The sequence below is a fragment of the Bradysia coprophila genome, chromosome X (genome assembly GCF_014529535.1).
Source record: "Bradysia coprophila strain Holo2 chromosome X, BU_Bcop_v1, whole genome shotgun sequence".
NCBI classification, from domain to species: Eukaryota; Metazoa; Arthropoda; class Insecta; order Diptera; family Sciaridae; genus Bradysia; species Bradysia coprophila.
The window spans coordinates 5,643,558-5,666,720 of record NC_050737.1 but is presented as its reverse complement, the minus strand read 5'-3'; the positions used below and the strand labels follow the sequence as shown (position 1 = coordinate 5,666,720).

The 23,163-nt window shown below is 34.8% G+C and overlaps 2 protein-coding genes across 7 annotated transcripts in view; one reads left to right on the top strand and one right to left on the bottom strand.

Annotated features, from left to right (window-relative positions):
• Positions 1–592: 592 nt before the first annotated feature.
• The window catches only part of LOC119085168, a 70,970-nt gene continuing 48,399 nt past the window's right edge, over positions 593–23,163 (bottom strand). For 2 of the 5 annotated variants that reach the window (XM_037195469.1, XM_037195477.1), the window contains 6 exons: positions 22,781–23,055; positions 17,491–17,762; positions 17,194–17,421; positions 11,433–14,041; positions 4,376–5,762; positions 593–3,668 (listed from right to left, as the gene is read on the bottom strand). In XM_037195469.1, coding sequence (XP_037051364.1) covers positions 3,626–3,668; positions 4,376–5,762; positions 11,433–14,041; positions 17,194–17,421; positions 17,491–17,762; positions 22,781–23,055 — 4,814 coding nt within the window. In that variant the 3' untranslated portion in view covers positions 593–3,625. Of the gene's footprint in view, positions 3,669–4,375; positions 5,763–11,432; positions 14,042–17,193; positions 17,422–17,490; positions 17,763–22,780; positions 23,056–23,163 lie in introns of those variants that run through there. The other 3 variants (XR_005089248.1, XM_037195490.1, XM_037195499.1) reach the window with 3 other exon arrangements.
• Positions 18,828–20,379, top strand: LOC119085193. 2 transcript variants are annotated; one of them, XM_037195507.1, is made up of 4 exons: positions 18,828–19,008; positions 19,091–19,955; positions 20,076–20,212; positions 20,269–20,379. In XM_037195507.1, the coding sequence occupies exons 1-4, from the start codon at positions 19,003–19,005 to the stop codon at positions 20,359–20,361; spliced, it is 1,101 nt and encodes a 366-aa protein (XP_037051402.1). In that variant the 5' UTR covers positions 18,828–19,002; the 3' UTR covers positions 20,362–20,379. The 2 variants fall into 2 exon arrangements, with proteins under 2 accessions (XP_037051402.1, XP_037051409.1); XM_037195514.1 differs by having other exon boundaries at positions 18,844–19,008; positions 20,076–20,216.

The following is a 23,163-nucleotide window of genomic DNA, read 5'->3' as shown; positions in this document are numbered from 1 at the left end:
TCACCTACCACCAATTAAAGACCTTGGACAAGGTAAATATAGTGAGGAGGTTGGCCATCTGTTGTGAGATAGCGAAAATATTTTTGTGAAATACAAGTAAATCGTAGTTAACCATCTTAAAAAAAGATGTCATTGGCATCGAACTTATGTGCTAGGCCGCGCGTCTGAATAGCATTACCTCCTCACTATATTTACATTGACCTTGGACATAGTTTCACATTGCAATTTGGGCAACATAGAGAAACTTAATTTCAAAACCTGCCGAAACCCCGTGCTACCATCTAAAGTAAAATCACATACCGAGCGAGCTAATCTTTATCTATTTTGATTGAATCAGTGAATGAAATAGTATATTTTGACCAAAGTGATGAAGACGTCCAAAGATGGTTATAAGTTACGTCTTTTTGGTCCGAGAAAGATTTTGAATTTCGACAGCACGGCGTGTTTTCGTTCCAGAAAAAGTGAAAAAAAACTGATATCGTTTTGGCTCTCTGGATCAAACAAACCAAATCAAGGCTTAGACTCAGATCAAATGATGCGTCGATTTGTGAGGATTCCAAAGACAAAATCAAAAACCAATTGCACGTGCGTGTTTTTTTTAAGAATGCGTATAATATATTAATATGACATAATTTTCCATAAACAACTTACGAATACTAAATTTTATCGTATGAGATGTGACTAAAAAAAAACTCCATACAAAGTTGAATAATTTAAACAGGAAAACGATCGAAATTTTCATTGCTATTTTTCGTCTTAAATTTCAATAAAAACTGTCTCAATAATTATACCTTATAATTTAACGGGGAATCCGAGCTATAAAATATAAGTTAAAAATTCTGTGATGTGACAGAATTGGCATGATTTTATTAATTTTTTTTTTAATTTTATGTTGTTACTGTGGCATTTTTATGTATATCGATACGTAAAAGTTTTATTTATCTTCTCCACTAAAAATGTTTCGTTTGTTCCATTGTTTGGCAGTGTTATTTTGTCGTAGGAAATTTGGTTTATTGGAAATAAATTTTTATGACTGAGGGTGATCGAATTTTTATTCCTTTTTTTGCTTTTCCCAATCTGAGTCGAATGAAGAATGTTGAAAAAAATGCCGAAAATGACAAAGTTATTTGGATGTAAATGTCCACCTATGACTGGATCTACTTATTTCTACACAAAAACGTCAAATTATGTGGAGGAATAAGTACATACGTTTCGGTTTGCTAATTTTGATAAAGTTTCATTCGACATATTTTTCGCGATCTAAAAACAATTTTAATTTTTTTCTTTGTGCAGCGAAATTTTGAAAAACCTTTCAAGACGGAAATATAGAATTGAAATAAATTTCATTCGATTCAGGTCAGACTATCATTTTCTGAATATTTTTAGGATTTACTCACAATTCTCTGTTTCTACGTTACTTCTATGAGAATTTAGGATTATTTCAGACGCAGAGAAAATGACTACTCGCAAACGATTATATCATTTGTTATTAGAAGCAACGATAACAATAAGCCTTGTTTAACGAAGTCTAATATATCAGCATGAATGTTGAAGTTAATGAAGTAACAGTCACCTTCAAAAGTCACCTTCAAAATTACCATTTCACATACCGCGTCCGACGATTTAAAATTGAGCATTCGCTTAGCTGCCTAAAAGATGGACTCCATTCATTTACGTTATTTACGTTACTATGATCTGAAAGAACTTCAAATATAATGTCAATAGAAGAAGTGGATGTATAAAGAAGTCTGAGACAAATAATGCTTGGCTCAGGTTATTGTTACGAGTAGATGGAAATGATTGTGCTAACAATTTGGATCTATAACAAAATTCTGTTTTTTCCCAAACAATTGTCCATCTCACCGAACTTCCTAGCAGCGAACCGTTTTTATATCATTTCATTGTCAAGACACTAAAAACCGTTTAATCGTCCGATTTTATCTGTGTGTCTGAAAATTGCGAGTAAAAATGAAAGCTTTTATCGAAATCAGCTTTTTATTCTTGGCATCAGCTTGAACAAATAAAGCTGGAACAATAAAGAGTTCCATCATAGAGATGCCATAGTCGTTCGAATGAAATTAATTTCGAAATTGTTTTTCATTTTTCATTGTAAAAAAGCAATTGAATAAAGTCAGTTAATTTACATTTTGCTTTTATTGGGGCAACAAAAAAAAAAGATCGAAAATTAAAAAATTTGCCAGTACACAATTTCAGCAACAGAAAAATGTAATAGAAATCTGATCTGTTCGCTAAATATCTAGCTAACACATTTTTTTTTTAAATTTCAATAAAGAAATATTTTAAAATTGTGAAAATAATAACAATAAGGCAATTATGTGTCGTGTTATCGTTTTGGCATTGGCATAATGTCCACCTTTATTTATTTATTTTTCATCCGTTTTGTATTGATTTATGGTTCTCATTTTTGTTGTGTTAAGTTTTTTTTAATTAATATTTTCTTTTTTAAATTTAAATAAATTACACAAATAAATAGAGAATATAAAGTTTCGTTTTTTTTTAATTTTTTTAATATATTAATTTTCATTCATTCCTCAATATTAATTCTTTTGTTTTTATTTCTGTTAATTCAAACACCGCGTTTTGTTTTTTTTTTTTGTTTTATTTATTCTCAGTACTGTTTTCATTAATTCGATTTTCAATAAATGGAAACTCTGTTTCTACGGTTCCATATTTTTCTTCTTCTCACTTGTTCATTTAAAAAACATTCAATAAATAATTGACTTAAACATAGTCAGTTATTGCTTAAGTGTAATGCGGAGTATAAATATCCGATAAAATTAGCGTTTATATATTAAATAGCCATTGGAGTCATTTTTTGTTTTGTTTGCAATATCTAAAAAAGGCGGAAGTAATTAAAATTGCTTTTAGTGGATGGCTGAAGGACAAGTGGCACCAAGTATACACCAAGACCTAATTTAAGGAATTAAATTCTTAAATTTCACAAATAATTCTTAATAAAATTACTATTTTGTTAAAACATTTGGAAATTTGTGATACGAAGTTAGTTGGTTGGTTGGTAGGTATTTTGATACGCGATCTCTTAGGAGTAAATATCGCGAAAATTGTTTGTTTTAAGAACTTTTAAGAATTTAATTCACTTAAAATAGGCTTTGACGCAGACACAGAGTACGAAGCACGAGTGAAGTACACACATAGCGTTTGCATTGGACTGTTTTGAAGTAATGCTTTAATGTAGTCGATGAGATAGAGTTGAGAATGTCTCTTCAAAATTTTCTTACGACTCTTAACATTTTATTGAGTAACCAATTTATGATACCTTCACCAATACCCTCATCATATATAATGAATTGATATAAATGGAAAGCAGTTTTATTCTAAATTCGAAGAATATTCACGCAGTAAGTGCGCTGACAATTCAAAAAGAAAGCTGTATGATGGATGTTGTTGATTGAATGTTTTTTTTACTTTGTAAACGATGAAGACTTGTTTTCGACAAAGTGGGACTCAGCAGAGTAAGAAAAAATGAAATGATTGAGGGATGTTTGGGGATACTGATACATTGATAACATGAAAATTGAAACCGAAATTACCTTTTCGTCCGTGAGTAGTAGCCCAACACATTTTCCTGGGTTTGCTTTTCTCACTAAAGCACGATTGGATTGGACGAAGACCCATCTCTAAAATTCCTAATGTTTGAAAAATGTTTGCTTTATACGTTTTACTTTAAATAAAATCAGTTCTCCTACTCACTCATACGGTCTACTCTACAATAGTCAACCATTGGTTAACTTATAAAACATTTTCATAACAACACCCAAAACAGACCTCTATTTCTATGCCCTAACGCCATCTACCAAACTGTAAAAGGAATAATAGGAACAAACTATCGTTTCAGAAAGATCATCTAAATCGTTTCATAAATTAAACTTTCCTATATGTTACACTCAAAATGCAATCGTTTTTCTTTCCAATAAAGTAAAAGCTATTCCACTCAACCACGTCTCTAGCTTTTCGCTCTTAAGCCCGGTGTACAACACACAACGAAATCTAAAATTTTTGACAAAAAGTCTATGAACATTCTGTCGTTATTTTCACGTAAGATGACAGATAGTTCATACATTTTCTATCGAAATTTGATGTGTGCTGTGTACCCGGCTCGAATACTATATTGACACTGTAAATGCCTCTACTTGCTATTTTGTAGATTTCAATTTTCAATAATTTTTTGGTGGGAAATTTTCGTTTTCATCTACTTGCACGTCATTTTCGCGATTTTTTTTCTAGTTTTTGCCACTAAATTTTCGTTTCATTTCTAAGCCCTCATTCCCTTCCCCCCAATAAACATTCAATTACAAAAACAGTCAACAATTACAATTTAACCTAAAATACTTACAAAGCCGTTTCCAGTGTCGACGTGACTGGATTATTGGTTTCAGTTATATTTTTCTGTCCGATATTTGGTTCGTTTTGTTTAACACTCGACGACATGCCGGTGTAGTGACCCTTTCGGAACTGTGCACTATTAATTGGCGACGGAATTTTGTTACCGCCCATCAAAAACTGAGACCTTGCCTGCAGCAACTGCGCCCTGGTCATACCAGCAGTTGTTTTAACAATGGGCGATTCGCCTCTCATGAAATTATTTTCTTCTGCCTGTAAGAAAATGTTTCCGCTAATATTGAGCGGTTCCTCAATCACACCTTTTTCGGCAATGCTTTCGTTCATCGGCACAGGCGATTGAGATTGTCTGGTGTTTCGTTCCTTCGAACTGTTAGGACTGGAATCTTCTTCGCTATTCACTTCAGGAATGGGCGTCGACATCACGTCGGTTCGATAGTTGTACTTCCAATTTGTACGAGGCGATTTTCCAACTGGAATGGCAGTCTTACTGGGTGATCCAAAGTTACCTTGGCGAATCATTCGACGATTTGCAAAGGTTTTCGGCGATCCGCTTAAATTGAGAATATTCATGCTGGAATTGAGATTCGCGATTGCCGGCTTTGTGACTTCTTTAGCCAGTTTTAATTGCTCCACGGCTGATGGCTTTGTAGCAACAGATTTACCTGCTTTGGACAAAAGCAATTTTTTGAAGTCCATCAAACTCGTTTTTGGTGTTCCAAGTCGATCGGAGCATCTAGCCAAATCATTCGAATCTAACGGCTGACCAGATTGTGGCTCTAAAACAGCACGGGGTGTTGATCGGCCCGAACTAATCGGAGAGCTATTGTTCGAATGTATACCACCTTCCTGTATATGAAGTTTGTTACGAATTTCGTCGGCTAACGATGGCTTGGAAATCGTTGCATATTCATCTTCTTTGGATGGTGTTGATGTTTTGAAACTGCTCGAATTTCTCGGATCGATCGGTGATATTTTGATCGCATTCTCGTTGGGCAAAACATTTCGATCGATTTTAACAGGCGAAAAAAATGTAGCAAAACCGATTGGTGTCGATCGCAAATCCTGCCTCTTTTTAATTTTGTTCGGGATCGAGTATAAATCCTCAATTCTTTTCGGTATTTCAGAAGTCACTGGTTTGGTCAAAGTAAAGTCATCCCTTGCTCCTTGTTGTTCGTTGAAAATATCAGTCTTTTTGTTCGATTGTTTCCGCGATTGCAATGTCCAATAGATGTTGTTGCTTCGTTGAAATGGACTAACTTGAATTTCGGTCGATTTCTCCTTGGCGACCGCCAATCCAGTGTTGGCATGCCGGGGAAGCGTTGAAGACGTATACCGCTGGGCACCTGAATCGGTTTGATCATGTGATAAACGTTGAAAATCTGTGAAGGTTAGACAAAATTGATTGTGATTGAGAACATTCCATTTCCTACAGACGAATTTTGTGTTTCATGAATCGATGGGTTTCTTTTTTATTATGTTAGACACGTGATATTTAGGAAAGTTAGGATATTTAGGCCATCATGTGCGCATAGGTTAGTTGCTTTGTGGAGTAAAGCGTAAACTCTCACCTGCATCTTTGACCAATAAACAGAAAATAAATGGTACAAAATATTCAACTCTCCCATATTGTGCTCAAGGAGTTTGCAGTTCTGGCGTACAAAATAAAATGTAAATACAAACCTAGTCCAATTATAACAACAAGGATGATTACGTGGGAATCGTTACTACTGGTCTAAATCATGTACATAATGGTTTCTAAGTTAATTATAATTGTGTCACTAATAAATCACACACAGGCGCAGTCAGTGCATTTCGTGCAATTTTCTCGAAGTTATATTTCCAATCAAATTTACAAAAACAAAACAATTTGTCCTAGTCTCTCGTACTTACCAACAATGATTTTTTTCATGCAAACTGATACGACACACTATAGCGTGAAAGGTTACGACAAAAAGCTTATTAAGTGCAAACAAAAAACACAAACACAAACACATTTTGCGTAAATATAAACGTATATTAATGAAATGGTAAAGTAAAATTAAATTTAGTTTTTTTTATGTACAAAACAAAACTACCGTGTACGTCGTAATTTATTTTAGTTTAATTAAAAAGAAACATTTAATAAATTAATTGATTTCCGTCAAATGTTACTCGATCGATTGAATCATTTTATTTCGATTTCAAATTTTTATATTAATCATTCCTTAATTCAATTTTTAACTTAATTAGGAATTTTTTTTTTGAAATGTTGTAAATTTTTTCTTCACATGGAAAATGGATGGTCCATCATAGGTGAGGTATGAAGTAGGGTGAACAATGGTCATATCCTACGACCCTGAACACAGACATTTTTTTTTTGGAAAAATTCAGAGACATTTTCCTCGTTACTCCACCATATAACACAAAAATATGTATGTGCAGAGTGCACTCAGAAAAATATTTTAAACAAGGTTAGGAAAGAAGAGGAAGTTTTAGTTGTGGCACGTCCATCATGTAGCATTTCACATGCGGTATGTGTAATCCAATACATACAGGGCCAATTTTTGTAAGATTGAAAATTGCTATTTTTAAAAAAAATGTTTTCTAGTGTTTGACAAAATTTCCCATTAGAAAATTTTTGGCGAAATTTAGGTGGGAATTCTTTGCAAATATCAAATTATTGAAAATTAATTTCTTAAAAATAGCGCCCTGGGACAACTGCAAGTTTAACTTCCTAACATCGCATTGTTTAATAAATTTTTCTGAATGTTTTTATCATTTGAAGTAGTTGATTTGATTCGATTCCATGAATTCTGATGATCAAATTGGAATTCTATTATCTAAAACAAATACTCCAAAATGTTTTAAGTTTGGCGGAATGGAAATTGATGTTGGTTAGATCTGCGTCAAGACAAGTAGAGAATCAGGATAGACATTAATCGTCGTATGAAGACAATTTTCCTTGAATGTTGAACAAGTTCAATCCAAAATATGAAAAAAATTAATTCAATTCCAAAAGACTGAATGCAAACCTCAATTGTATCCAACATATTTATCGTTATGCCACAATCTACTTATTCGAACATAAAGACTCTCTGTTCGTACACAAACTTCACCATGAGTTTTCCAAAACACTTCGAATCGTATTCAACAATTTCAATGAAACGATCAATTTAAAACTTTTTCGTATGAATACGAAACTACGTCCACCCAAGCAATTCCCATAATTTTTTACAATAAAAGAGAATGAGAGAAGTTTTTCCCGATTGGCATTTCCCTCAACATTAGGAATTTTCTCATATAAATACAACCAAAACGTTTCATAAAAACAATTTTTAAGTCATTTGCAATGCTCATTAACAATTCACCAATACGATATTTCGCATTAAGTAGAATGGAAACATAAATTTTTCAGATCATCCTGTCGTTGTTCCTTTATATTCGAAATTTTTGTCGAAAGTTTCCAAAGTGTTGTTTTTCTTCTTCTTCTACTTCTTGTTCTGTTTGTTATCGATGCTACAGTTCCACTGCGAGTAGTATACTCGGAGATTTACTTGCCGAATAGGAGATGGTATATTTAAAAAAAGGAACAAACTAAACTTCAGTAATTTTAAAAGCTTTTTCCAGAACATTACATTTGACAATTTTTTTTGCTGTATATTATCCATACATAAACCACAAAGTTTTGGGAGAAAATACTTTTAGCGGAAATGAAATTCTCAACTTGCCACCACATAAAAATGTGCAAGGATAATTGTTCACCGCAAAATAAACGTTACGACGGAACGAAACAAAAAAAACTTTCTAAATTCTTATTTGAAAATGTTCAAATTGCTATTTATGGTTGTGACGGAATATGGTTGTAATGCCAGGTACCTGATACTGCCGAATGGGGGATAGACAATTTTTTTGTCCGTTTCCATTGAAGAAAAAATTTACACAAAATCGTAAACTTACAACTAAAGGGAATAATAAACATAAATAGTAAAATAAATTCGCTGATGTGTATGATCAAAAATAATAATAATACCAAACCAAAGCTCATTTAAACATATAAGAAAAAAATGTTGGTGCAAAATATGTATAAAAATGAGTGTACGATTAAATGTTGTTATTTTGTCAAAATGGAACAATGGTATAAATATAATGTTTAAATTTACACAAACAATAATTAGTTGTTTCTTTCGCATTGAACAAACAAAACTCGCTGCTGATGATATGGTTAAACAAAAAAATTTGTTAAACTAAAAATGTATGAACAAACCAAACACATCGTTATAAGTGGTCGTGTGCAATAATAAATGTTTAGTGAATGGGTTTTAATTTTGTGTGTAATATAATACTGTACAGTTTTGTTAATAACAAGGAATAAAGTGAAGTGCATTATAAATATTAATAAAATTGTTGAATCAATATACAAAATTATCGAAAAAAGAAATTCAATTGCAATTATTATGACCTAGGATTGTATTTACAGTTTATTCACTGACGTGTTTTAAACATTCTTTTCCAATTTTTATTTATGACGATTAAAATATGGAATGAAGGTTAAGGGATGAAGGAAGCGGGGAACCTTATTGTCATCTTTGAAATTGAAGTGCTATCTTGTCGAACGAGCTTAGCGAAATTTGAAATTTTCTTTCTTCTTTCTAAGCAAATTTTAAAAATTAAAATAAACAAACTTGGCTGATACTAGAAGAGTCAATGGGTGATTGAAGTTTTTCTAAGTTATTTTTAATCGACGTAAAACATTATTTTTAACAAAAAATTGTTCAACGGTATGTCTCTAAAATGCACTGATCTTTTTATACGTTCGTCTAAACTTCGAAACATACAGCCGCCCGTAAGAAAATTACAAAATGGCGGCCCTATATTTTTGATTTTACATCGTTTTTAGAAATTCTTTTGATCAGAATTGTCGATACCCATGTAGTTCTTGCTGCAGAACTCCTTACACATACTTATTTTCATCGAGACTAGAAACGGCCTCCCCAATTACGATAATCACCTTTTCCTTGATGCTAAGTTTAATGCTCAGGAAACCTGACCTGAACCTGATTTTTTTTAAATCAGTCAGTTTTAAGGTTGACCAAGAATTTTCAGAAGATTTTAAACAAATTAAAAAAAAAACTCAGGTCAACCTGAAACCTGACCTGACAGGTTAACCTGATTTAGATTCAGATTGCAGGACAGATTAAAATTTATTTAAATCAGGTTCTGATTAATTAGGCTGTAGGTAAATTCATGGAGAGTTCAGCTTCACCTGACCCATAAAATAAACTTATTTCCCCAGTAATTCACCTGACCCGTTCCGAACTTTAGTTAAGTTTATACTTTAGCTTTGACTGTCCTCAGTTATCAGCCAGTTTTTTAATGAATTTTAAATTTAAGAAACGAGTAGTCTTCTATTATCGCAAGAAAAACGCTGAGCTCTGGCTAATTGCCCTTCTGTTACTATTGAACTATTGAAGTACAAGATTTTTTATCAAATGCCAGTATAGGCCTTGAATGGAAGAGTGTCGAGAAATGTATACATCTGTACTAGATGCACTTTCCTTCACCTATCCCTATGGCTTTATGTAGGAACAATAAATTGTACTGTTGGAGAGCAAATAAATGCGGTTCAATAATTGTATTGAATTATCAAATGAAAATGCTCTTGCAGTAACATAATAAACAAACCTTTATTAACCTCAAACTCGAGCACACACGCACACACTTCTCTGTAACAAAACAACCGAAATTGGTTTAATTCGGTTCATGAATGAATTATTCAATGAATGAAAATAGTTGAAGTTACACCAGGAAAAGCTATGCTATCAAGTGAACGTATCAACATATTCAAATTCGTTACAGCACTCACACACGATTCTACCCTTTATGCATATTTTAAAGCTGAGCAAAGTATGTGCAGGGTAAATGTGCGGGTAAATTATTGATGCTACTATAGCACGCATTGTTGGTATATATGGAAGAGAATTGTGAACGAAAATGAAAGTAGTGAAATTGAAGGACGATCAACAAATGAATAACGCGATTAGAGGTACATCGAGTACAGCAATTGCATCGGAATTTATATGACAAGGTGAATTACCAAATATCAGTTGAACAGCTGGAATTTTCGCTGAAACTTAGAACCCGGGCGCGAAAATTGTGACTGTCACCAGGTATGGTAATTTTGTTCGGCGACGGGGTGTAGAAAATTACTTTCTTCAGTTTCGGTAACATTAATTCATTGTCTGAATCGAAAAATTCGTCACTCGACTCAATGTTTTCGATCGACTTACTCTTCAAATACGAACTATCACTGGCTGACGAATCATCCAAAGATGTTGACAGTGAAAATTCGTCCATTAATTTCTCAAAAGACTTGGCAATGCTCTTAACATTTTCATTGTACGTTGTGCTCGACATAATGTCTGATTTTGTCGTGACAACAATACTTTCGGTGGAAGATGAACTTTTTCCCAACAATGTAATGCTGCCACCGCTGAAAGCACTACGTGCGGTATAAGATGCATCGTTAAGCATGGATACAGCAGAAGTAGAGGCGTTACTTCTTTCTTCGAAATTTTCTTTATTCGCCTCACTGATTACGGAAGTTGGTGAACTTTGATAAACTGTTGTGTTTGCATTATTTGGAAAAGAATCGGAACGAGCATCGGGTATATGAACTTTGTGTTGTTGAATTTTATCGATTTTCTGTGTGTGGTTGGAGTGGAAAACGTGTGGTTGTTGTTGTTGTTGTTGATGCAAGTGTGGTTTAATGGTACATTCTGCTTTCGGGTATACTATACGGGGGTGAATTGTTTGTTGATGGTTTGACTGTTCAGTCAATTCATATTTATTATGAGTGGAATTTGTATCAGATTCTTGAAGTGACATAATGGGAGAATTAGCCATTCTATAGCTATTGCTACGTTTGACTTTCTGATCAATATTTGCACAACAATTTTCAGATGCCAATAAACGTTTGTTTGGCTTTTTGACGGACGAGTAGAGGGTTGTGGTGGAGGTGGGATAATGGGATATGTGGGTTTTGGCAATGTTTCGCTTTACAATAACCTTACCTGGTTTGGTGTAATGTAGTTCGTTATTTCGATGATATTTCGTTGAATTCAATAAATTCCCATTGCCGCGAGATATTTCTTGGACATTAACGTAAGCACCCTTCAATGCACTACCAGCCATTTCGTTGGATGTTGCTTGCAATTGATTCGATGATGATGATGATGGTGGTGGTGCTGGTGATGATGATGCAACCACGGTTGCAATGGGCATTCGTATCACTTCCGTACCACTGTTGGTGCTGCTATCAGCACGTATAACCACTTTATCAACTTGTTTATTTTGATCAACGTTCACGATTGGTTTATGCAAACTTTGCGAAATCACTGGCCGTACTAGCATCAATTTACGATTTGAAACGCCACCAGCAATTGGTGCTGTCGGTTGCACATTTGTATTTTGATTATTCGTTTGGTCAGATTGATCTTTTACATATGGTCCCGGAAGGAACGTTGTATGTGCACCCTTTCGTCTTTTTAGACTATCTGAATTGAAAACAACTTTTCCGTGCGCATCTAATGTGACACGCGCACTCCTTTTTATTATTCCTTCTTCGTCCTTACTGTTGTCACATTCCTCATTACAGTTTCTATTGATTTTTTCGTCTTTCGATGATGGCGAAGTGGGGCTATTCGACAGTAGGTTGCTCTCGCATCTGATATTCGACGGAAGCTCGTTGAGTGAAACATATTCGGTTTCTTCGTTCAATTTACCAGATAAAACCGTTGCTAAGTTCCTTTTGACTTGGTCGTTTGAGTAGTATATACCGTTCGCTTTCTTTTGATTGTTATTAGCAACGTCAGCAATGGTCACATATTCACCGGTGTTATCGTACAGTGGATCATTTTGCACTGCAATGTCTTTCATTGGTGACTTTTTCAAATGTGGCAGAACACCTCTCAGCCTACCGAACATGTTGTTCAATGGGAGCAGAGTAGTCTTTTTGAAGTGCTGAACATCTTTCTTAAATTCGTTCGATGCCTTTGTCACTACTGGTTTTTCGTATGTATTCACCGTAGCGTAGCCGGTTCCTTTGTTGATCGACATTAGCTGAACTTTTACATTACCTTTGGCCGCTGATTCAGTATTGAATTTGATTTCATCCAGGTCGGTCTCTTTAACGGGACTGGCGTGCCGTTCTCGTTTCCGTTCCTTTTGTGTCGAAGCGGTATCGTCGTCGTCACTGTTCGATGGAGTTATGATGCACATTGAAGGTATTCGACTCGAATTGATTGTTGTCTTGAGACGGATTCGTTCAACACGTTCCACGCCCTCGAAATCAGATTCTGAATGTTCGTGTTCGTGCTCAGAATTACTTCGAACTCCACCGTATGTTGGACTGGAGTTAGAGTTTGTCTCAATCGGAGACGAACTAGTATTGTTACCACTGTCCGGTGACTCTACTCGACTATTTGGTTGAGTTGGTGTCACCTTTGTCGGAATTTCTTTTTTCAACAAAATGCCATTCCGTTTGATCGTCCCATTCCGCTCCAATGTACTTCCAACCGTGCTACTGGAATAGCTTCGTTCCAGTGTGCTATTGCTAGTGTTACTTCCGCTGCGATGTAATTTGGTCAGTGAACTTTTTCTTTCTGGAACAGCCGGCCCATTAATCAAACAACGATCACTGCCAGCAGTCATTAGTGTTGTACAAACAGTTCCAGCTGAGCTTGCGGTGGTAGAAGTAGATCCCTTACCAAAAAGTTCATACTCATTCTCAGCTGACAAAACTGTTTTATTGCTCGAACTTCCGAAAGAATTTGTGCTTGATAATGCGGACGACGTGTGTAACGGCGTGATGGGTTCCTCTTCTTTCAATGTTTTCAGTCCCGAATCAATGTGGAACGAGGTGTAGTAACCCTCTGTGTCACACGAATAAGCGGAACTAGTCTCATCGTCATATAAATCATGAACTTGAATATCTGGTGTTACGGTTCCTTCACTTGTCACACTGCTAGAAGCTGAGGTATTTAAGAACCTTCGTCTGCTAATAATTGAGCTCGGTGGACCACTTCCCGGATGATGACTATGATTTAACGATGTACTTGATGCACTAGATTTCGGCTGTGCTGTAATTTCACTACCAATCGATGTACGACCCGATTCTGAACTGGCACTCCAATTACCACTCGATGAATTCAATTCGTCTTTATGGCCCAACCATGAACGTCGTTGTCGTCTAATTGCTGAAGATTCTCTCAATTTTACCGGATTAATGGATGCTGGCTGAGTGGAATGCGATGATGATTGTGATGTGATGGTTAAACTCTTTTCGGATGAGGAATATGAAGGCTTTCGTTCGTGCAAAAGTTTTCGTTCCTTTTCCATAAATTTCTTTTTATTTTTGCTAATAACAGTTTCGTAGACATTGATGTCATCAATGTCGGAAACTTTCTCCTTTTTATTGTCATCACTGTTACGGTTCATCAGCCTCAAGCGATTCCGTCCCCATTGCTTTAGCGTATTGAAATGAGACATTCGCGCTAATGTCTTAACAGCATCTGTTGTTGGCGAATCTTTCTTTAGTATATCGTTTGACTTACTGCGTGGAACAATGATATGGTCATCATCATTATCGATCGGCGATGCGGGTGGTTCATTATCATCATCCCTGTTAAAAGAAAGATATTTTTGTGTGTTTTGTTAATGAAACTCCAGTATGGCGCGATTGGATAATTTTTATTAAATATTTTACGATTATACTTTCTATAGTGCAAAATGTGTGTTTCATTGAAGGAATATATTGAGGAACAAAAGAAAAAAAGTTTTCATCTTAAGGAACAAAAATTTTTAAATTCCATTTGTGGCAAGAATGCAATTTTTGGTGATGTTGTTTCGAAATTGCAAAGACTTTTTTTTATAAATTTAATTTTTGTACACAGGTGCATGACCGAAATGACCGAAAGTTTTCAGAACGAAACATTATTTTAACTTTCTTAATGTTATGCGTATATGTCTGGAAAGGAGAGCAAGCAAATTGCAATTATGTGAAACGATAACAAATTTTCAAACTAGTTTTCCGCTCTTGGCTGTCGTATACATTTCTTATGTTATGTGCACAATTGTACATACACTGTGCAATGTGAATATATATAAACATTAATTTTCGTCGCTGAGAGGTTAAACGATAAACATTTGATCGTAAAAACGCATTCGGTTTAACTTGAGACAAAAGTTTTTTTTTACAAAATAAAAAGGTGAACTGTGGTATGTGGTATACAAGGTATATAAAATAGTCTCATTCAAATGGAAATGAAATCCGTTTTATGATTAGACAAAGAGAAGTTAATAATTAAAGAAAAGAAGAGAATTTTATTGCATTGGAAGTTGCAACTTTAGTCAGAAAATTGACACATTTGTAACCTTATAATCCTGCAAAACTTACTCTTAAAATTATACCGCAATCTCTTGAAATTCATTCCGTTCAAAATGTGGCATTCTCAACATATTTTCTCACATTAAATTGCGGTTTCTAAATTATTTCTCAGTTTCTGTATTTCCATTTTGAATAAAGACACCTCTTCCGACACTTTATTAAACGTATTTACGTTACAGCCTCGGTTACAGCATTAAATCAGGGTCTAGTCTATTGTAGGTTGTCGTTTTCGTGTATATCGAGAAATCGTCTTGAAAATATCATGAAGCAATATCTTGGCGAACTAAGAAAACAGGCCCTGCATTAAAATTACTGTTGGCATTTGACTGAAAGGGTGTGAACAAAATCGAAATCTAAAATTCAAACGTATATTCACAGAGAACGGGTACACAATGGAATACATTGAGATTAAGAAAATATTCGAAATGATGGTAGATATCTGGCAAAAGCATCTACATTTGTCGTTGAATCTGTTTTCGAATAAATTTTGAAAAAGTTTTGCCGGTCTGTTTTGATATGTTTAAGTGGTTTTCGCTCAACTGTCTTTCCATTGTCGTTATTACCGTTCGAAATTTGAAGGCCTTCTAAAATATTCTAGATTCTTTTGGGAGTCATACCGGTATCTACTGGCCGACTATCGTCAACATCGACAACAAAAATCGACGATGAGCTGCGGCCGGTGATTTACTTCATAACAATACACATGTTTAAACTAATGAAGTAAAAGATTTCATATCCAATAATATGAAAACACTTGAAACCAATGATGTGCCCGATTTAATAGAGGGACAATTCCGTGATAAAATCATGTTAACGCCAAACTCCTGAACTTTTCAATGGCACACCATTGAGGATATGTAGATTTGTCATGAACATATGTAGACAGGGCTGATTATTGGGAATTTTAATTCTCGAAATTCGGAAAAACTCCTAACAATTTGGGAACTTTTCGGTACTTTTTTCAGAACTATTTGGGAATTGTTTCGTAGAGTACTTTGAGGTAATCTGTGGTTATCAACATCAATATCTAGGTCTTCGACTATGCTGTAAGACTAAAAAAATCTTCCACTGAGCTGTGAGAAAAAAATTAAGACAACATTTAAAACGATACTCGGTAAACCTCGGTTCACAAACACGCATTCTCATATTACAATACCCTCTCAGCTCACACATACACCGTTTTTGTCCTCTTGTAATTTAAATAACTATTACATAACAAGGGATGAAAAGTAGAGTTTTTTGTATAAATTCTGTTGATCCGAGGCGAAGCCGAGGTCAATAAACACACGAAAACGAAATCCTGCTGAGGGCTTCAAACGAAGTTCTAGAAACATGAAAGTACGGTTTTCGATGCATGTAGCATGTAAAATATATAATTTTTTCGCTGACACCTACAACTTTGTTAAAATTGTATTTTTAATTCGACGACACGACATATCACAGACATAATTCAGTAAATAATGACAGAGAAAATCTTTGAAATATTATAACACTTAAACGCACTGGATAACATTGTATCAATACCATAATATGTGTGATTAAAAAAGTCAATGATACGACAATATTAAAAGTAAAAAAGAAAGAATTAAATTCTACTCGTTAAATCGGTGCATTGTTTTGATAAACAAATTTTGTAAATTCTACGAAACGAAATTAATTTGTACAATGAAAAAAATAAATAATAAAGAATCGTTATACTGGAGTTTCTATCAGAATATTGCACGTCCACATTTAATTAGAGAGATAAAGTGTGTTATTTGACTATTAGTATTGTGGTGTATTAAAAATCAATTCATATACAAATTTGATTAAATTAATTTCCTGTTCACTGTTCGTTATTCAATGTTTGTTGCTCATTAACATTTATATATATATATATATCAAACGAAAATGCAAAATTAAAAAAAAATGGGGAAAAGAAAACAACATCAACGAAAATGCAAAATTTCGACAAACGAAAACCATGCAAGACTTTAGTTTCTGTGTACATGTTGAAACTCGTATAATAATTCTATTCCTTTTGAACATCAAAACCTCGTCTCAAACACACATAACACAGTCGAGGAATTAGTGTTCCGTTTTGCATGCGATAATATTTCTTTCTTTCTTTTTCTATTCGTAAAAATGCATCGGAAAAATTATAAATTTTTTAGCGCAAAAAATATTGTGAATGACTTTGGTATTATCCTGTACGGCAATTGTGGAATTGCCAAACATTATATACGGGTACAGCAGAGATATCGAATCCTGCTTTTCTTATACGATAATTACCTTTTTTTAATTTCAAATTTTCTTTGCTCCACTGTGCCCACATAAACATCAAAGTCATCACACAATTTTAATTAAAAAACCGAAAAATAAAATAAAAACAAAAACTGCACACATACCCTCTCACAGCCTCTTCAATTTCCTTTTGATCCGTGCCGGCAATTGTATTCCGCCGTTTATTTCGTGGTTTCCTTGATCTTGATCGTCGCTTCACCGTTTGCACCTCGTCATTCAAATTGTTATGCTCGCCAATGTTCAATGGGACATGTAACATGGATTTTCGTGCGCTACACATTCGTTCGAAACGTTTTGCCGACGTGTCCACGCGAATTAATTCAGCAGGGAATCTAACAATGAGAATCAAATTTCGTGGCTGGTGATTTCCTATTTTGTTCCACTACAAAAATTGAACCTACTTTAATGCAATTATCTGGCATTGTTCTTCCGGCGACGGTAATCTATGGTCTAATGGCATATCGTTGGGAATTTCGTTGAATCGGCTAATTACGGCGAAATCGTCGGTTACATCGTGGGATGGACCAGCATTCACTGAATACGATGTATTATCCACCAATGTTGAATTGTTTTGTGAATTGTAGCCAACTCGAGCCACACAATCCGGTGTGACGGTAATATCACCAATAGCTTCGGATGATGTCCATTTACGCAGTTCTTCAATAGCAGCGGGCTGTAATGGAAATTGTTTTCTTTTTTTAGTACTCAAAAGGGGGATGTGATTATAACTAATTAGCACAAGAAAGACGCTTACATAGCAGATTTACGTCGTTCATCTGTTACCAATACCAATGAACAAAATAACGCAAAGATTTCCGGTTAGTGCTCTTTTACATAGCAAAATGTATGTTAAAACGCCAATTGGTATTTATTTATTCAAAGCGAAAAAAAAGACTGCTCGCATAAAATTTTTAACAAAGAAGTAAAAGATTGAAATGTTTATTCAGGTTTGTAGAAGGAAGAAAATTCAAGGAATCGACAATTCTATATGCCTTGACATGGAACGAAATTATCTCCTACCAACTGTGGAATATTTGTGTGACTGAAATGTGACGCAATGTCTGCTCCACGATGGTCTATGTTTTCCATCACAACAATGTGGCGGACAGTTTTCTTTTAATATTTTACATGCTTGCGTGTCGACGAACTCAGCTTGTAAAATCCATTACAAAACTCGAGATAAAAATTAAAGTCACGTTTTCGTGTGTTTATTGAACTCGGCTTCGCCTCGGATCAACAAATTTCACACGAAAACTCGACTTTTTAACTTTTTTCTCTGGTTATGTAAACGACCATTGTTGATAGTTGTGTTGCTAGTCGGTGGAGCTTTAATTGCAATTTGTTGTCTTGCATGCATCGATCAATGACCGATACAAGCAAGACAACAAATTGCAAGTAAATGAGTATTGTGACATCGATTTCCAGGAGACACTACGACTCCATAGTTCGTATCCAAATTACTGTTTTCAAAATTCGTTTGTCAGTTCTCCGCTGATAGAGGCATCGAATGTAATAGAAAACGAAAATGTGAAAACGAGAATTTAATATATAAAATTTACATGATCAACTTAAGTAAACATTGTTTTCCGTCTCAATTGGATGATCAAATCAAATAAAATTTAATACAAAAGCGATAACCATTGCACATGAACGATTTCTGGGTTGTTCAAATATTATTTATCAAATAAACAAATCACGCATTTTAATTGAATCTGGTCGTTTATCGTCTATCACAGCCAGTAGTCAATTGGAAAATGAACGAATACAATCGGTGGTGGTCTATACTTTGTTTGTGCTCACGAATTGTGTTGATATTTTCTAGTCGATTTTATTTGAAAAATTAGGCTGGAACTCGTGCAATTATCTAAGATTCAATATATTGAAGTTTTAGGCAGAGTCTTAGCCAAGAAGCTATGGGTGTAAGTGTTGTCAATGGATTGGAATAAAAGATTGAACTTGGAATAATTACAATATTGATTTGTTTTTTTTTGCAACGCTCAGCTCGGTCAAAGTGCTCCGTCAGAATCGGAAGAACGTAATGTGGGCAACGCAAAAAGCGCTTCTGTTGAAAAACCAATGCAGCCAAATTCACCAAAACGAGTCGGGAAACACATTAACGTGATAGATAGTGAGATACTAACAGCAGACCCTCATCACGAAATTGTACTAAAATTCCAAAAGCTGCAGATGGATAACATAATTGAAGAAAGAAATCACAGCGAAAGGATTATTAGAGAGAAGGAGAAGTTACTGAAAGAAAAGGAGGAAACCATTCGACAACAAGCTAATTTAATCAAAACCCAAAATGAACTTCTGGGACAAAGAAAACAACGCAGAGCCATGCCCAATGTTGGTGCGGTAAAGTCACACCAAGATGTAGGTTATAAGCCACGCTCATCGAAACCTTTAGCAAAACACGCACCATTATCGAAATCTGTAACTAGTATCGAAAATATACATTCGAATGGACAGGATTATCGTAATGAAGTTGCTAATGATGACTTCGAGACAAAATATTACGATGTTGAGCCTTACCCATCATTGCGCCAAGAACAAACTGGTCAAACATTCAGTGCGACAAATACACCAATTAATAATTTTCCGTACAGTAATCCGTTTCAACGTGAGGCCTGTAGTTCTACCGTTTATTATGCGTTGAACAATGTTCGACCATCGAATGGATTACTTTCAGCAGCAACATCTAGCCAGCAAGCGAGACGTAGCCAGAAAAACGATTACCGAAGGATTAATAGTAAAAACGATGATTTTAGCGATTATAACAGTAAACAATCGGCGGATCAGCTTCTCGCAGACCTCGAAAAGCAAACTAACTATGAAGTGCAGAAGTTGGATAACACTCAAAACGGTAATTCATGAAAATAGATAAAATTCTAAAAACAAACCATGCGTCAAAAATGGCAGTTATGTCGACATCCCCTTTTGAACAGTCGTCTAATGCAAAACTTTTTCGCTTAAAATAATGTAGGCAAAAGATCGCTTAAGCCAGTGACTCGGGGTCAATGCAATTTTAAAACTTCCGTATGTAGAGTCGCTCGGAAGAATAAAACTGCTCTTATTGGAGCACCACAAAAATGCAAGAAGTGTGACGGTTGTCTAGGCAACGTAAGTCAGTTAATTTACCCGACGAAACATAAATTATGAAAAAAATATTTTTTTAGAAATTGCCACTGAGGAACTGTAAAAGCGACGATGAATGTGAAACTCCTAATGTGTGGACCTCAGACACCCAATTTATTTCGGATGTTGATTAATAAATGCAATTAAATGTCGAATATTTCTTATTATGCTGTAAACAATGTGAAAAGAATGAATTCAGGTTTTGTAAATTCCACTTAGAAATCTTCACTAATTTCTTCCACCAAGTTAAGTTATCCGAAGACTGATATCCTGACAGAAAATAATTGTGTAAGAAACGGCTTATCATTTATTATCGATAGCAACGACAAAAACAAGATGACCCACGCCTAATTTGGTCTCATGTGGTAAAATGAATGAACAACATCATCATTCGATTCAAACACTTTCGAAATATCTCTGGACTGATGCTTCTGATGTAGGAATATCGAACAAACATCGAACTATGCCACGCATCTAGGGATTCTCGATGCTATTTACATTAAATTATTTTTCTGTTGAATTATTTTCGAGCTGCCGAACGACACGCTTGCCGCTTCTAGACGCTTAAATATAGGCTCTCTGAGCAATTTGCTTGATTTTTCAAATCATTTCGTGTATATTTCGACTTTAAAATTGAATCTCATTTGCTGTCGATTGCGTTTTAAAATATTTTATAAAAATCTGCACAACCGACACACGTATATCATGTACCTGAATAGCGTTGATTTTCTTAAGAATTTCAAAATTATGATGGTCCATGAGAGAAGTGTGTACGTTAGACATGCACACCGTGTATTACATTTAACGAAGATACTCGTTTCGTTTCATAAACATTATTTCTGAAATCCGTCGAAACATTGTAACGGTCTTTGGAAATTTAAACACATCTCTTGTTTGACGCGGGGAATGGTGTTTATTACACCTACATTTCAGCTGATTAGATAAAATGTATGTTCTTCGTTCCAACTTTAAAATCCAGTTGTATTCATTTGCATCACTTTATTTATACAACGTTTGCAGTAAAAGACAAGGCTCCATTTTAGGTATTACCGTCTTGTCAAACAATTAACCTATGCCAAGGAAATTCTGTCTTAGGGCGGAAACTGTAAAATGTTGTTAGTATATCAAACGCATCGTGACAGCGTATAATTTCGCACGAGTTGTGCCTATTATCATTTGTACGCTCGAATCAGCTTTGTAGCTGGTTAGACAAAAATATATTGAAAATGTTCTTAACAATGTTGAACTCAAATGAATGCCAAATTTCATAAACTCATAAATCTAAAGTGCATTTTGTGCTGAAAGTTTGCAACTTGTGCTTACAAAATCCGGTGTACAATTTTCACCAAATCATACGCACACTGTGTGGTGACTACAGCCACACTTCAATACAAAGCACAATAACATTCACTTCGTTTCTGGCGTTTTATTTTTTGAATGGATACAAGGCATTGTTGTATTTTGGTGGTGGAAAAATCTGTTCTCAAAGAAGATTAAGTTATTTTTCAGTGAAATATACTTGAATCAAAAGCGTTGAAACAAAAAAAAAACGAAATTTGAATAGACAAATTGCGAAGAATTTCTTTTTTGTTTAATCAAATTCAGAAGAAGGTCGAACGAAAGGTTGAAGCGAATCAGGAATTCAGGATGCTGGGTGGTTGGGTGAAATGGTACAAATTTTGCTGTAATTATTGTTGTGTGATAATTACATTTAAGCATAAACAAAATTTCAGAGACTCAAAGCATTAAATCTTTGTTTTGTCCCGAAAATTTTATTCATTTATCCATGACAGAGCAGCACACAGTTTTTTCCCACTCAATTTAAATTTTTCGTTGAAATATTGCTATAGAATATTTTCAACATAATGGGACTGCTCTCTACGTTCTTATGGGTTTGTCGCTAGTCGCGACATGAGAAACGTAATGGATGACTCTCTCCTCCACAAAAAACAAAGACGTTTTCATTGGTTCAAAGTGACAAAAAGACAAGAGACTAACAGTAACATCATCTGTTATCGACAACAACGACGGAAATATGCGATGAGTCTTGGTCAGTGGTCTCATACATAGCAAACCGTATGTTAAAACTAATAGTAGATTTTGTACCAAACACTAGGCGGTACCTTAAACATAAATAATAAAAGATTCAATCAATGTGTATATGACGATACACATGCGGCATGTAAAATTATTTATCTGTCTAGAACGATAATCTCGAGCTTATCCCTCTAGGGAGTTTTTGTTTATCTCGATATATCTGTTCTCGACAGATAAAATATGATATGCACCTATTGCCAGACTGTTATTTTGACGTGTAGGCATTATGACCCACGCCTTCGGCTAGGGTCATAATGTCCTACACGTCAAAATACCAATCTTGGCAACAGGTGCATAATATATATAACGCAACTTGTGACCAGTGCTTAAGTGAGAATGACTGAACGTATTACAGCGAAAAGATAAAAGTATGAAAACTCAGATCGGAATGTAATTGTCTCGAAGGAGAATCTATCATCTAACAAAAGAAAATTTAGTGAAAACACACACACTTACCCTTCCTGTTTCAATGTCCAAATTGCAGTTGGTCTTAATCCGTTTTCGCGACTGGCCCAACACCGGCGTACACAAGAAGATGTCACTACTTCTTCGCTCATGGCCTAAAATTCGATCCATATCCTCCATTGCATTGACTGGAGTTTTAGCGGCCGCATCGTATAGCTGTTGAAGATTTTCACTTCGCGTGGACGGTGTAAATAATGAGGTTTCAATAGGACGGTTCGTTTGAAAATGGTTTTTTATTTGTACGAATGTGGCCAAATCTCCTTCAGCTGTAAAATAAGAGAGAAAGACACAAAAATTATTTTTCAGTTTAATTCCATTAAATTTAATTAATTAACTGAAGAGAATGTCTAGTCTAATTAAATCATCTTCAATCG